Consider the following 17,209-nt stretch of genomic DNA (forward strand, 5'->3'; position numbering starts at 1 on the left):
TTAGTGGAAAAGAGAAAAGTTTCTTTGCAAGTGACGTTATAGTGTATCTGGAAAGCCCTAGAAAATCAATGATAAAACTTTCCAAATAATTTAGCAAGATTGCAGGATATAAAATAATAAATCTAAGTGTACTCAGTGAATTCAACAATATAACAAAAGGGAAAATTGCATTTACATTAGCCATGAAAAATAAAATACTTAAATTCATAAGGATTTCCTTTTAACAAGAATTGTTCAAAAGCCTATATGATGCAAACTATACGACGTTTCTTGTTCTCAGTTAAGACACTTCAACATTATGAAGATTCCGAAGTTAGTAAACCTAATGACGCCCTAATAAAAATACCCAACAATTTTTTGGTATAGAACTAAGCTAGTTAATACTGAAGTTCATTTGGAAAAATAAAACATGCAAGAATATCAAAGCATTAAAGGAAAAATATTGGGGGAGGGTGTCTAGGCCTACCAGATTTCAGACTATACTAGGAAGGCTCTCTAATTCAAAAAGGAAGCTATTGGCACATGAATAGACAGACCAATAAGATAGTATAACGTTTAGATATGGACACAACTACATATGGAAATCTAAAACATAAAGTGGTATTTCAAAGCACTGTGACAAAAGGGACATTTTAGTAAAAAGCAATGGTACAACTAGATAGTTGGGAAAAGATAATATTAGGGCCACTGTTTATACCATACATAAGAATAAACTCTAGGGGCTTCCCTGGTGGCACAGTGGTTGAGAGTCCGCCTGCCGATGCAGGGGACACGGGTTGGTGCCCCGGTCCGGGAGGATCCCACATGCCGCGGAGCGGCTGGGCCCATTAGCCATGGCCGCTGAGCCTGCACATCCGGAGCCTGTGCTCCGCAATGGGAGAGGCCACAACAGTGAGAGGCCCGCGTACCGCAAAAAAAAAAAAAGAATAAACTCTAAATGGATCAGAGATGTAAATAACAATATGGGTGAATTTTTCTATACCATGGTATAAGGGAAATTTTTCTGTGACTCAAGGTACAATGAAAGAAAATACTGATAAATTTTACTACATTAAAAAAATTTTATTTAATTGTATGGCAAAAAATTCCGTAAAATCAAAATTTGCCATATATAACAGAGGTAAATTTAGGGTAAATTCCTAAATACAAAGAGTTTTGAAGAAACATTTAAAAGATTAAAAACACTTAAAGAATAAAGGGCAAGAGATAAGAACAGACAAGTCCACGCACATATACAGAAAGGTACAAAAATGGCTTAGTGTAGAACTATACTGGTTTTTAATACCAAACCCTGCTAAAAAGGATGTGAGATCTCCTTGGAGAAAAGGTTAATTTAGGAGCTGGAGCAGTGTAGGGTTTAAAACGATCCTAGAATATCTTGATATTCCAGAAAGTAAGGTACTGCTCAAAAATTGATGTGGGCCTGTCAAAATGACATGGGAGTCAGTTCAAGGGGATCCTAGTAGCCAAATCTGGGATAATTTGAACCCCCAAATAATTAAAGACAAATGAATTATGAACTAGGGGGGTGGGGCGGGGAAATAGGAGTTAGTGAACTCATACTGATAATGAATAGGTAGATAGATATATAAAGGGGATGATGAGAGTTTCCTGCTGACTGGTAAGAGAGTACTAACACTAGAAAATCATTTTGCAGACATCATAATGTTTGGTGCTGCAGGAGTTATTGGATGCCTAATTTAGGGATGAGGGGGGTAGAATTTCAGTGAGCAACTGTATTAGTTTGTTTTAAATGTGTCCCCAAGATTGCTTATTAGTTGCAAGGAGAAATATGGTAAGTATACTGGAAAAACTGGACAACACCTTGGCAGGGTGATGAAAATGAACATCACCACTGAGGGGCAGATATGTATCTTGTGCCTCTGGATGTAATACTCTTTAGAAGGAAAAATCACTTACGTAGTAGTATGGGGATATATAACCTGAAAATGAGGAAACTTCAGATGAACCCCAAATGAAAAGCATCCCATTAAAAAGAGGAGAGGTCTTCCCAGCATTGCTTGGGTCTGGATGTAGGTGTTTCCCCAATTGGTGCTGTATGCACTTTTATTTCTATCTATATATATATTGCTTGTTCTCCCAACTTGGTGATGTAAGTTCTCCCAAATTGGTGATGTATGTACATTTATCTCTGTCTCTGTCTCTCTCTCTCTCTCTCTCTCTATATATATATTGCTTGTCCTTATATTGTAACTTACTACTAATATAATAAATTTCCTTATTTCTTGCTTATTAAAAAAAAAAAAAGAGGAGAGGAGGCCTACATTCTCCAAAAACAATCTTCTAGATTAAAGGAAACAAATACAGCATGTGATGCTGGACTGGAGGGAAGAAATTCTACAAAGGACATTGGGTCCATTGAAATATGGATGGTAAATTAGGGCAAAGTATTAACGTTAAATTCCCTGAAACTAATAACTGTGCTATAGTGATGAGAGAATGTTTATATTCTCAGGAAATGCACAGTGAAGTAGTTTGGAATAAAAAGACATGTATGGGACTTCCCTGGTGGTCCAGTAGTCAAGACTCCACACTTCCACTGCAGGGGGCATGGTTTTGATCCCTGGTCAGGGAACTAGGATCCTGCATGATGCTGCCAAAAAAAAAAAATTGTATGCAACTCACTCTCAAATGGTTCAGAAAAACATCTATATATTTCGAGAGAAGAATAAAACAAATGGAGCGATTTTTTAGTAATTGGTGAATCTGAGTTGAATACACAGGATTTCTTTGTACTATATTTCCAGCTTTTCTGTAAATTTGGAGTTATTTCCAAGTAAAAAGTTTTTTTAAAAAAAAAGGGGAAAAAAGACTACACTGACATACCATTTTCATCCAGCATATTATGGCAAAAAAAAAAAACCTCCCAGTATTGCTGGAGCAAATACAAAACGGTAAAATTTCCATGGAGGGGAATTTGGCAATATCTAACAAAACATTCACCATTCTACCCAGCAGTCACACTTCTGAGGATATACCCTGAAGTTATACCTCAAACAATTTATATACATATATGTGTATATGTATATATACATGTGTATATGTTCATTGCAGCAATATTTGTTATTGCAAAACATTGAAAACTGTTGTGTCCAAATGAAATTGATTGAATAAACATGCGCACAGTGGAGAACTGTGCAGCTTAAAAAGGAATGAGGAAGATGTCTGTGCCCTGAAATGAAGTGGTTTCCAGGATGTATTTCTAAATTAAAGGACAGAGGAATTTAGTATGTGGCCTTTTGTGTATATAAGGAAGCATAAATATACCTGTAAATAAGGAAGCATAAATATACCTGTTTACCTTTTTAAAACATACACACATAAGAAAGATGAACCAGAAAGCAATAAAGCTGGTTACCCACCTACAGGAGACAGTGGTGAGGTAAGGGAAGGAAATATTTCTCCAAGTTATACCTTTTTGTATAGCTGTTTATATTTGAAAGCAGGGTGATTTTTTTGATAGTCCCAATAAATGAAATTAACTCAATAAGGATGTCAAGGGAGACTAAAACCAAAAGCAAACCAAAACCAACTTATTTCAAACTGACAATTGAAGGAGGGAGAAATAGCTAATCCAAGTAACTCTAAAACTCAGTACTCTGTTCCTCAGTTTGAGGAGAAGGGACTACAAAGAAATAGTTCATTTTTGTAGCAGTATGGATGTTATGCTCTGAAACTATTTAAATATATAAAAGGATGGAGCAAATGAATAAATGTTAATTTTGTTGGAAGCCAGGGTTTTCAATAGAAGAAGAGAGAGACAAATACGGATGTGAGAAGGTAAGGAAATGCCCTGTGGGGATGGATTCTAATTGGAGGTTGTAAGTGTGAACTTATGATTTTGAAAATACATTGTATATACATAAGTCATATGTCACATACATGTGTGCATATATATTCCAACTCACATGCACTGAAAGGCTCCAGAAGCAAAGAGATACCCCAGTAGCAATGAACACATGGACCACCTAGATCTTTATTTCTAACATTCCTAGTAAAAGAAACCAAGGCTCTTTGGAGAAATGGTTGATTCCAGAGCTGAGACAGGAAAGTGAGATAAGCCTAGAATGTCTTGTTATGCCAGAAAGCAAAAAATTGTTCAAAAATGACAGGGGCATGTCAGAATGACACAGGAGTCAGCTTGAATGGGTTCCCACTGGCTGAATCTGTCATGATTTGAGCCCCCAAATAACAAAGGACAATAAAGAATTACAAACCATTGAAAAGTTGGAATCCAGGAGTTAATACCCATAAGAGAAAAAAGAAGGGATCTTCCTGACAGAAGAATGCCAACTGATGAATATGGAAGGAATTCTGGGATTGGAAAATCATAGTAAAAGATTGGGCAAGAATCATTGGATGCTAAATCTGGAGTGAAATTTTGATGAGCAGTATATTTGCATGGTCTTGAAGTGTCTTCCATAGGCTGCTTATTAAAAGAGGGAAAACAGTAAAACACCAGTGGAGAACCAGATCCCACAGCTAGACCAAGTCTTATCACCAATAAGGGGCAGATGAACATCATATAACCTGGGTTTACTACCCTGAGTAGCATGAGTTATGTAGTATTTCAACTGGGAATATACAGCCTGAATCTAATGATGAGAAGACTGCAAACCCAAAAGGGGGATGTTTTTAAAGGAGAGGAAATCTGTGTGAAAGAATTCCAAATAATTTGTGTAGGTAGTCCACACTGAAAGAGGGGGTGCTTGATGGCCTCTTGCTGATGTGCTTTCGCCTATGCTGTTCTCTGCCTAAAAAGATCCTCCTCTTGCCCATCAGAAATCTTCTCTCAGCCTTTAAACAAGCATCATTTGTGTGTGTGTGTGTGTGTGTGTGTGATACTGAGTTGACCTGATCCCCTGTTTTTCTCTCTTGGAAATTTTCACTCAATTCATCCACATAATTGTCTTTGGGTGTGTGTGTGTGTGTGTGTGTGTGATACTGAGTTGACCTGACCCCCTGTTTTTCTCTCTTGGAAATTTTCATTCCATTCATCCACATAATTGTCTTTGGAGCTGCTCTGTTCTTTTATGCCCCTGACCCTCTGGTTGAATACCCCTAGGCATGCACTTAACCCAGGTGAAGACAACATACCCATTATTTGGGATTTTTTAAACTTAGGAACTCTGCTCTTAGAACTGTAAGATGGCAAATTTAAGAAATGAATGATAAAGAGATCATAATACCAGGGAAAAAAGCTAAAGGCTTTGACTAAGATTTTGTCTGAGGAATAAAGAGGGATCCTCAAATATTCAGGGACAATAATGAGAGAATAAAATTGGTTTCTGCTTACCTCCTACCAAATTCAGTTTGTTCATCAAATTAGGAACCACAGTTTAATTAGGTTTATGTCAATTATAACCAAAAACATAAAGGCTCAGTTTAAATCAGGGTTTCTCACCAGTGGCACTAAACAGCGTTTTGGACTCTCCTGTCATGTTAATGCAAAGGAATGTGACTCTTTTCCTCCAGTCCTCTTTAGGGATATTGCCAAATATCTACCAGGGGGCTAATATCCACTGCCCCCAGTTGAGAGACAACAAATATTTGAGTCCTGCAATGCTGATCTCTGAGAATATTGTGAACAAGACAGAAATACTTATAGTTCAGAGAAGATAGGCAAAAAATTAAGTGCACACAAAAATCTTAAAATCAAATTCATAATAAATTCTCTGAAAGAAACAAACAGGATACTGAAATGAGAAATAATGGGGTGAAGAGTGCTACTTCATTTAATTTTGTTTAAGAGTGCTTTATTTTTTTTAATTTATTTTTTTTAAAAAAGAGGGGGTGCTTAATTCCCCACTCCTTGAGCGTGGGCTTCGAATAGTTACTTCCTTCCAAAGAGTACAGTATGGAGAGAGGTGAAGAGTAATTTTATAGTAGAAAAAACTGCTAAATAATTCTTCAGGCAAGTGGGACTTCCCTGATGGTGCAGTGGTTAAGAACCCATCTGCCGATGCAGGGGGCGCAGGTTCAATCCCTTGTCCGGGAAGATCCGACATGCCGCGGAGCAACTAAGCCCATGAGCCACAACTACTGAGGCCGAGTGCTGCAACTACTAAAGACCGCGCACCTAGAGCCCATGCTCCACAGCAAGAGAAGCCACCGTAATGAGAAGCCCGCGCACTGCAACGAAGAGTAGACCCCACTCGCTGCAACTAGAGAAGGCCCACACGCAGCGATGAAGACCCAACACAGCCATAAATAAATAAATAAATTTATTTATTTTAAAAGAATTCTGGCAAGTAATCAAGGTCAACATCAACAGGGGTAAGTTATGTTGACAGGATGTATCCCCAGTCTAATCATGAGGATATGAGACAAATTCAATAGAAGCGACGTTCAACAAAATACCTGACCAGTACTCCTCAATTGTCAAGGTCACCAGAAACCAGGAAAATCTGAGAAATTTTCACAGCCCAGAGGAGCTTAAGTAAATCTAACAACTAAATGTAGTGTGGGATCTTGGAACAGAAGAAGAACATAGGGTAAAAATGAAGGAAATTTGAATAAAGTATATATAGACTTAGTTAAATGACATATCAATTGTAGTTCATTAACAAATGTACAATACTAACGTAAGATATTAATAGGGGAAACAGGTATAATATGGGAAATCTGCGCTGTATTTTCAACTTTTCTGTAAATCTATTGGAACTATATACATTGTAAATCATTTGTAAGTAAAGATGAAATATTTTGCAAAAATAGCCATCTATTGTTACCATTCTTAAGGGGGGACATAATCTTATAATAAAGAGTAGTCATTTAGTCATTTAAGTTTAATAAGTTAAGCTTTATGGAAAAAATTTGTAACCCAGGCAATAAATGTAAGTTGACATTCGCCCTTTTTATCTCCATCCTCCAAACTTTTTATTCAAGTTGATCAAAAAACTCACTTCTTGTTATTTTTAATCTCATGGGGAAATGAGGAATCACTGTATCTTTATACCTATCCACCTCATAAGTTAAATCATTGGTGTTTATATGGTAATGTTTACTGCTGCTCAGCCCAGTCACTGGATTGAACCCGGGCTACGGCAGTGAAAGCCCAGAATCCTAACCACTAGGCCACCAGGGAACTTCCTTTGTTCCTTTTTGTTTGTGTGTTTTGTTTTGTTTTTTTGCGGTACGCAGGCCTCTCACTGTAGTGGCCTCTTCCGTTGTGGAGCACGGGCTCTGGACGCGCAGGCTCAGCGGCCATGGCTCACGGGCCCAGCTGCTCCGCGGCATATGGGATCTTCCCGGACCAGGGCACGAACCCGTGTCCCCTGCATCGGCAGGCGGACTCTCAACCACTGCGCCACCAGGGAAGCCTTCCCTTTGTCCTTTCTGATATAACCTCTTTTCCTGGAGTTAACAACTGTCTCATATTTTTTCGTTTAATCATTTAACACTATTAAAAGTGTCTATTGCCTCTTTCCTAAATCCTCCAACAAACTCTGTCAAACACAAAAGTTTTATTTTTATCCTGGAGCTGCCATCATCCATCCTCCTCCAGTATAGTCTGGTTGCTTTGTAGGCCTCCTGTACAGCTGTCATCCGAGGACATCCCTTTTATCATTGTCTTGGGAATTCCCTGTCCTCTGTTGGATCTTTCTCTTTCTTCGTTACTTTGATATTATAATGAAGCACATCTCCTGAGTAAAAGTGGGATCTAAGTTTTTTGAGACTTGGCATATCTGAAAATATCTTTATCCAACCATTATACGTGGCTGATAGATTGACAGGATATAGATTTTTTTAACAACTTTCTTGAAGTAAAATTGACACGAGATTTAAAACTTTAAAGTGTACAATTTAATAAGTTTTGACAAATATAACACTCGTGAAACCATCACCACAGTCAAGATACAGAAGCTGTCCATAATCCCCAAAAGTTTCTTCATGATCCTTTATAACCTCTTTCCCACCCCTGGCCCATCCCTTCCCCAGGTAACTTACTGATCTGTTTTCTGTCACTATACATTAGTTTGCATTTTCTAAAGTTTTATAAAAATGAAATCATGCAGCTTGTGTTCTTTTTTTTTTTGGTATGGTTTTCGCTCAGCATAATTATTGTGAGATTATCGCTGTTGTGTGTGTCAAAAATTAATTCCTTTTTATTGCCAAGTAGCAAAATGGAATCATTGTATGGATGTACCACAACTTGTTTATTCATTTACTTTTTGATGGACATTTGGGTATTTCCAGTTTTGAGCTATTATGATCATTCATATATATGTCTTTGTGTGGACTTAAGCTTTCATTTTTCTTAGATAAATACCCAGGAGTGGAATGGATCGTAGGCGGTGTATATTTAGCACGTCTTATTTAACACTGTATTTAAAACTGCGTGTTCTCCAAAGTGCTTGTACCATTTTACATTCCCATCTTCAGTATATGAGAGTTCCATTTGCTGCACAGACCATAGAGGGCTGTGGGTTTGTTTGGCCATTCTAATAGGTGCATAAGAACACCTTGTGATTTTAATTTGTAATTTCCTAATGACCAATGATGTGGAACATGTATTCATGTCCTTATTTGCCGTCCATGTAGCTTCTTTGTGAATTCTCTTTAGATCTTTGCCTGTTTTTTTTTTAATTATGTTGTTTAAGTTACTGAATTTTGACGGTTCTTTATATGTCCTGGATACAAATCCTTTATCAGGTATATGATTTGCAAATATTGTTTTCCAGTCTGTGGCTTGTTTTAGTCTCCTAATAGTGTCTTTCAAAGACCAGAAGTTTTAAATTTTGATTAAGTTTAGTGATCAATTTTTCCTTTAATGGGTCATACTTTTGATGTCATATCCAAAAACTTTTTAATACCTAACCTAACATCGTGAATGTTTTTTTCCAGTTTTTTTTCTGGAAGTTTTTAGTTTTAGCTCTTACTTTTAGGTCTGTGATCCGTCTTGTTTTTGTTTTTGGCCACGCCGTATGGCTTGTGGGATCATAGTTCCCCAACCAGGGATTGAACCCAGGCCACAGCACTGAAATTGCCAAGTCCTAACCACTGGACCACCAGGGAATTCCCTGTGATCCATTTTGAGTTACGTTTTGTTTATGATATAACGTATAGATCCCAGTCTTTTTTTTTTTTTTTTGCATATGGTTATCTGCTTCTTCCAGCACCTTTTGTTGAGAAGACTATATTTTCTCCACTGAATTGCCTTTTCACCCTTGTGAAAAAAAATCAATTGACCATATATGTATGGGTCTATTTCTTTTGATCTATTTGTCGGTCTTTATGTCAAAATTCCACTGCCTTGATTAGAGTAGCTTCAGCATACGTCTTGGAGTCAGGAAGCTTAAGTCTTTCAACTTTGTTCTTCTCAAATTTGTTTTGGCTATTCTAGGCCCTTGCAGTTCCATATGAATTTTAGATTCAGCTTGTCAATTTCTACCCCAAAATCTTCTGTGTTTTGATTATGTTTTTCGGGGTTGGTTTGTTTGGCCACTCCATGTAACATGTAGAATCTTAGTTCCCTAGCAGGGATTGAACCCCTGCCCCCTGAAGTGGAAGCACAGATTCTTAACCACTGGACCACCAGGGAAGTCCCTTGATTACAATTGTGTTGGATCTATAAATCAACTTGGGAAGAATTGGCATTTTAACAATATTTATTCTTCTAATCTGTGAACACAGTAAATCTTTCCATTTATTTAGATCTTTCTTTAACCCTTTCAGGAACATTTAGTAGTTTTCATGGTATTGGTCTTGCACATCTTTTGCCAGATTTATCCCCAATTATTTCATATTTTTGATGCTATTGTAAGTGGTATTTTTTTATTTCCAGAAATTGAACTCCAGAAATTTCAATTTCTGGAGTTTTGTTGCTAGTATATAGAAATGCAGCTGATTTTCCTGTACTGATATTTTGTCCTGCATCCTTGCTAAACACTTATTAGCCCAACACTTACTGTATATTCCATCAGATTTTCTACAATCATGATGTCTGGGAATAAAGATTTAGTTAAATTTACTTCTTTACAATCTGGATTCTTTTATTTCTTTATTTCTGTACTTTTTGTTTCTTATTGCACTGGCTAGAATTTCTAGTACAATATTGAATTAAAATGGCAAAAGCAAATATATAAACTCCCAGTCTTCATGGGAAAACATCCAGATTTTCATAATTAAATTTCTTTTTTTTTTTGGCTGGGCCACACAGCATACAGGATCCTAGTTCCCCTACCAGGGATCAAACCCGTGCCCCCTGCAGTAGAAGCATGGAGTCTTAACCACTGGACCGCCAGGGAAGTCCCCATTAAATTTCATGCTAAGTTTAGGATTTTCCTGAATGTTCTTTATCGGGTGAGGAAGTTCTCTTCTATTCCTAGTTTGCTGAGGGTTTTTTTTTTTAAATCAGGAATAGGTCTCGGAGTCTGTAAAATGCTTTTTCTGTATCTCTTGAGATAATCATATGACTTCTGTTTTTTAGTCTATTAATATGATGAATTTATTGATTTTCAAATGTTGAATTAGCTTTGCCTTCCTGGGATAAACCCACTTGGCCATCCTATATTATTGTTTTTATGTAGTGTTTGATTCAGTCTGCTAAAATTTAGTTTAAAATGTTTGCATCCTATATTCATGAGTAATATTGCTCTGTAGTTTTCTTACAATAGCTTTTCTGGTTTTGGGATCAGAGTAATGCTGGCCTGATAGAATGAGTTGGAAACTATGTCATCCTCTTCAGTTTCCTGGAAGAGTTGTTGTAGAATCAGTAGTATTTCTTAAGTAGAATTCTCCAGTGAAGCCATTTGGGCTGGCGTTTTCTTTGTGAGAAGGTTTGTAACTACACATTTAATTTCTTTACCTATTCAGGTTATTATAGTTATTTACCTATTCAGGTAATATGTTTATATGTGGGATTTGGTTCTATGTCTTTCAAAGAATTTGTCCGTTTCCTCTAAGTTGTCAAATTTATTAGCGTAGAGTTGTTGGTAACATCCTCTTAATATCTCCAGAATCTGTAGTGATGCCGCCTCTCATCCATGATACTGCAAATTTTGTCTTTTCTCTTTTTTGCTTACCTCTAATCAGCCTTATTGATCTTCTCGAAGAGCTGGCTATTGCTTTCTTTTTTGTATGTGTGTGTGTGTGTTTGTTTTTCAGTTAGTTGATTTTCACTTGGAGCTTTGAGTATAGATTTTATGATAAGAATTTTTTTCCTTAACCAGCTATTGCTTTCTTTTTTTTCTTCTTTTTGTTTGTTTGTTTGTTTTTTAGTTAGTTGATTTTCACTTGGAGCTTGGAGTATAGCTTTTCTGATAAGAATTTTTTTCCTTTAGAAGTTTGAAGGCATTACTTTCGTTAATCTTGTCATTGAGAAACCCACTGATATCCTAATTCCCTTCTCTTTTTGTGTGATATAGTGTTTTTCTTGAAGCTTTTAGTATGGCAAAGTTCTGTAATTTTTATAAGGATGTACCTTGGTATATAGTTTGGTTTTTTTTTTAAGTCATTAGGCTGGGCTTGCGTGGTCCCTTCAGTATAGGAACTCTGTCTTTTGATCCTGGAATTCTTGTTGTTGTTGTATTTTTTTCTTTGTTCCTATCTGTTTTCTTTCTTCAGTATCTCTATTCTTTGGATTTTGTATCTTCTGTATTTAACTTTTATCTTTTCTCTTTTATTATCTACCTATTTGTCTCATGTATACCCATACACACATGCTTTTTGAAAGATTTCCTTGATTTTACTATCCATGTATTAATTTATTATTTTGCCTCTTCTGTTTTTTAAATTCCAAGATCTGTCTTGTTCACTGATAGCATCCTATTATTATATTTCTCTGAAGAATTTTTTTTTGAAGTTTTCTTTTGCTCCCTGTATTACTTCTATTTCCTGTAGATTCTTTTTTTCTGAAGATTTGTTTTGGTCTTTCACATTGTTTTAATTAATTTTTTTAATTTTAAAATTAATTAATTAATTAATTAATTTGGCTGTACTGGGTCTTCATTGCGGCACATGGGCTCTTCATTGAGGTGCGCAGGCTCAGTAGTTGCAGCGCAAGTGCTTAGTTGCAGTATGTGGGATCTTAGTTCCCCAACCAGGGATCGACCAGGGCTCGAACCCAGGCACCCTGCCTTGGGAGCGAGGAGTCTTAACCACTGGACCACCAGGGAAGTTCCTGGTCTTCCACATTTTTAAGAGGCTTTTCACAAATGACTGGTAATCCTTGCCTGTTTATTCATATTTAATGGTTAGTTACTAAGCAGCTGATGGGACTAAATGTGCCGAAATTGGGCTTGTTGACTAGTGAGATTCACTGTTGTGATTGGTTACTTTTAAAATCTCTCTGGTCTCCTGCACTTTTACTGTGATCTGTTTAGATGTGGATATCTTTTTGTTGTGCTTAACATATATTGTAGTGCTTAACGTATATTGTAGTTCTATCTGTGAATTCATGTTTTTGTTATTTCTTCAAAATTTTCAGCCAGTATCTCATTCAGCTTTACCTTTTTCTATTCTCCATAGTCTCTCCTTTGAGAATTTTTTTATATATATATAAATGTATTTATTATTTATTTTTGGCTGTGTTGGGGCTTCGTTGCTGCATGCGGGCTTTCTCCAGTTGCAGCGAGCAAGGGCTACTCTTCGTTACCATGTGCGAGCTTCTCGTTGCAGTGGCTTCTCTTGTTGTGGAGCACAGGCTCTAGGCACGAGGGCTTCAGTAGTTGTGGCACTCGGGCTCAGTAGTTGTGGTTCGCGGGCTCTAGAGCGCAGGCTCAGTAGTTGTGGCACACAGGCTTAGTTGCTCCGCAGCATGTGGGATCTTCCCAGATCAGGGCTCGAACCCATGTCCCCTGCATTGGCAGGTGGATTCTTAACCACTGCGCCACCAGGGAAGTCCATCTCCTTTGAGAACTCTTATTGACATTTATTATTAGATCTTTACATTCAGTGCTCTTTTAACCTCTTAGTTTCTATGTTTCTGTTCTTCTTTGCCTTTTTGGGTTCTTTCTTAATGTTTATCTTCCATTTCCCCAATTATTTTTTAGGCATGTCTAATCCATTTAGGGTTTTTTTGTGTTTTTTTTTTTTAATTACAGCAATTGTATTTTTCATTTACAGAAATAACATTTGGTTCTTTCTGATTGTATTCTCTGTTCATTTTTCAATAACATTTTTTATTTCTTCTTAGTTCTTGTACGGTTATTTTATATTCTGTTTCTGGCAATTCCAGTGCCTAACTATTTGGGATATCTAATCTATTTCTGCTGACGCTTGTGGTGGACCGCTTATTGTGTGTTTGATATTTGATTGTGTACTGATATTTGATAAAAATCTGTGGAAATGCTGAAAGGCCGGAATTGTAGGTGATTATTTCTGAAATGATTTAGGATTGCTTTTTCTGGGTGTCAAGGGGCACTGGTATCCTAGAACCACTTTAATTTCTTGACATGGGAATTTTCTGACCATCTAGGGTAGGATAAGTTATAACCTCAGGTCTTTGGTTGCAAAATCCCAGAGAAGCCTCTCCACCCAGAGCATGGACAGAAAGGCTCCTTTGTAGGTCCCCGAGCTGTGCAGCTTGTGGGATCTCAATTGCCTGACCAGGAATTGAACCCAGGCCACCGCAGTGAAAGCCTGGAATCCTAACACTTAGGCCACCAGGGAACTCCCTACATGTAGTCAGTTTTTTTTCCACCCATTTTACAACTTATATTGAAGTTGCAGCCCCCTCAGGGGCTTTGGTCTGATACAGAGAACATTTCTCTAGAACGTTAGTCCTTAAAGATGCTTTGGGGGCTTCCCTGGTGGCGCAGTGGTTGAGAGTCCGCCTGCCGATGCAGGGGACATGGGTTCGTGCCCTGGTCTGGGAAGATCCCACATGCCGCGGAGCGGCTGGGCCCATGAGCCATGGCCGCTGAGCCTGCGCGTCCGGAGCCTGTGCTCCACACGGGAGAGGCCACAACAGTGAGAGGCCCGCGTACCAAAAAAAAAAAAAAAAAAAAAAAAAGATGCTTTGGAAAACACTGCATACTATATATACCTCTTAAATTATTGTAATGTTCACAAGCATCTTAAGGGTTCGAAGAGGGCTTTGAAGTAAGGAAAATTTCCCAAATGTATTTGACCATAATACGTTTTTTTAAATGTTAACAGCCTATACTTATTGAAACCAAAATGTTTGTAATCATTGGGTCCCTGAAATTTTAAGTTTATATTCTCTAACAAGTTGAGTCAGAATAAGATATTCTGTGTTGACATTTCAGGATCAGTAAATAGCGGCTAACCAAGCTGACTATAAAGTGGACGACAAACTTATATGAAAACTCTGGATGTAAAAGATCATCTCTGTATGGAGTTAGGGTGTATGAATTTATTAGGATTTAGAATTCTAGCCAGTGTTTACTAAATGTATATTCCAGGCATTGTGATAAATATTTCATAGTGTCTTTATGTTGCCCTCAGGAAGAAAATATATCAAACTTTAATCTAGCCTTCAAGGGCCCTGGTGATCTGGCCACTGCATCCTCCTCCAACCTCATCTCCCACACCTCTCACACTGGACATCAGCCACATTGGCCTTTCAATGCACCAAGTATGTTCCAGCCCAAAAGCCTTTGTCTTGCCCTTTCCTTCCAGCACCAGATATTCAAGTGGCTGCCCTTTTTGTCCTCAGGGTCTTTCCTCACCACCGAATCTCAGTTGACTACACTTGCCTTATTACTCTATTATCACATGGTCTTGCTTGGATTTCTCCCACCAGTAGACTATAACCTTATGAGAACCATTGATCTCTCTTAACCTCTCTTACTGTGAGACACACAGATGCTTGATAAATAGTTGTTGAATGTTGAATGAATAAGAGAAAGTCATCACTTGCCCAAGTTCACAGCTAATAAATGACAAAACTAAGTCTCAAACCTGGGTCTGTCAGAATTCTGTGTTGCTAGTACCATACTTTATCTAAGCAAGCATTATCCTATTCCCTGCCACCTTACCAGTTCAAAATATTGTTAGACTTTTCCTTGTGAATTGCGTTCAGAGTCTTTATTCTCTTGAAATCTCCTGGTGGTAGCAGATTTTGATTCTTTGAAGATACATGTAATTTATAGGAATAACAAAGCTATTCAGAACCAAATCTGCTAAATAATCAGCCTGGGGAAACCAATAGTGGGGGAGGGGGGAATATTCTAAAGTGACCTCAGTTGGCTTTTCTTTTTTAAATTGGGTCTAAAAGAGAGTTCTGAAAGAAGAATAGTAAAAAAAAAAAAAAAAAAAGAGTTTAGAAGTTGCGGCAATATTAGTAGAACATGTGTAGAGTCTCCCAAGGGGACTTCTTAAAAGACAGTATTCATTTGAGTATATAATATTTCCATTGTGTGGATTAAGAAAGTAGTTTTGTTGCTTTCATAGTTACACCTGATACAAATGAAAATCAGTTCCCCATCTCAAAGCAAATGTTTAATACAAGCATATCTGAAAATGACAGTTTATTCAATAAAACTAAGATATGCATTCGGATGGTTTTATCTTGTCAAACTTTGGACAACAGATTTCAGCTTTGTTATTGGTCATGTTAAGACGTTAAACTAGCCAGAGAAGAAATTGTGCATAAGGTGAAAGATGATACCAAAAAAATTATAACTGAAGCAAAAGAATAAGATAGGTACCAAACTCTAAAGATTTTTTGGTTGATGGTTTTCACTCTACTTGTAACTCACTGGTATGTTTAGTGATGGTTTGATTTTTTTTCATTTCAAATATTCCGTTTCTTTTTTCTCTTTGTTTTTCCCTGCTTTCTTTTAACTTTCTTCTCACTGAACTTGAAGTTTTGGAATTGATTTCAGGAAAAGTTGGAGTGGTGGTAGGTGTTAGTTTGGGGGTTTTTTGGTGGCTTGAGTGAGGGAACGTTTTTGGAGGAACATATGAGTAGCATTTGCTGAACATGATATATAGTATCTTTGTGCTTTTTCTTTTGAAAAGGAAATAGTGTTTAGCTGGAGATGATTGGGTTTTTTTCTAATTATGTATGTTAAAAAAATGAAATAGTGTTACATGTAGAAATGCTGTCTTCTATAATTTTTGAAATAGGTATTTGTTATGTGTATTTCACCACAGTTGTTTTAAAAAAAGAAATCATCTGATCTAATCGCATTTTATAGAGAAGTGATATATCTAGTTTATGGCAAAGCTTTAATTACATGATGATCTTCTGATTCCCATTCAGTGTTTTTTCCATCATTATTATTACTCCTTTTAGCTAACATGGTAGCTAATAGATTTGTGCCTCATGGAAGTGGAGGGCTGCACTTGACACAAACATTTAGCTTTCCATTATAAAATAAAATTATCAATTCTCAGGGCTAGATTTTCATTTTTCAAATCTCATTTATCACAATTTGAACTAAGGTCTTTTAGGTAGTGTACATGAGTGCTGTGTCATGTGTTACTGATTTCTTCTACTTTTAAGACTGAACATTCTTCACGATCCGAAAGGAAAAGAAGAGACTCTTTCGGGATGTTTGACGGTTATGATAGCTGCAGTGAGGACACGAGTAGCAGCTCCAGCTCTGAGGAGAGTGAAGAGGAAGTTGCTCCTTTACCTTCTAATCTGCCAATTATCAAAAACAATGGCCAAGTGTACACATACCCAGATGGTAAATCTGGCATGGGTGAGTATGGAGATATATACTTCAGCTCAGGTGAACAGCCTTTACCTGTTACACACCTTTATACTTGAGGGTATGTTTTGATTCCATTTCTCCTGTCATTTCCCTTAGAATTTTTAAAGAACAGTTTGAAGAAACACAGTCTGAAACTTATAGTTCTAGATAAGATCACTGGGTTTGTGTTAGATCTCTTTATTTTGCATACCTACACCTGCTGGTAGAAAACAAGTAGAAAAAAATGAAAACAAAAGGCAGCTGAGAAACTTAATGGGACTTAAGTTCCATAATTAAATAATAAATCCCTATGTAATTGGAAGTGTGTAAGATAATAGACTTACAGAGTTGAAAGAGACTTTCAAGGTTAAGTCTCCCTTCTCTTTAACGATTCCTTGTAAGTTTTCTGTTTTAACACTTTGGCTATAGGGTATCTCTAATTACCAGAATATCCTTTATATTGAACCAAAATTATCCTTGCTCTAACTTTGTCTTTTGGTCTTAATTTTGATTTTTAAAGGTACACAGAATGATTCTAATCCCTGTAACAAAGACATCTCTTCCCATCACATTACAAC

At 37.0% G+C, this 17,209-nt stretch overlaps 1 protein-coding gene across 13 annotated transcripts in view; it reads left to right on the forward strand.

Moving 5' to 3' along the window:
- Positions 1 to 17,209, forward strand: part of MBTD1 (mbt domain containing 1) — a 70,477-nt gene that overhangs the window by 12,824 nt on the left and 40,444 nt on the right. For 10 of the 13 annotated variants that reach the window (XM_089901073.1, XM_089901071.1, XM_089901074.1 and 7 more), the window contains one exon: positions 16,439 to 16,640. In XM_089901073.1, the coding sequence (XP_089757199.1) occupies positions 16,487 to 16,640 (154 nt within the window). In that variant the 5' untranslated portion in view covers positions 16,439 to 16,486. Of the gene's footprint in view, positions 1 to 13,972; positions 14,564 to 16,438; positions 16,641 to 17,209 lie in introns of those variants that run through there. The other 3 variants (XM_089901070.1, XM_089901068.1, XM_089901067.1) reach the window with 2 other exon arrangements.

Source organism: Delphinapterus leucas, chromosome 19 (genome assembly GCF_059928025.1).
Source record: "Delphinapterus leucas isolate spDelLeu-1000000601 "Yukka" chromosome 19, BTC_Dleu_Yukka2, whole genome shotgun sequence".
NCBI lineage: Eukaryota > Metazoa > Chordata > Mammalia > Artiodactyla > Monodontidae > Delphinapterus > Delphinapterus leucas.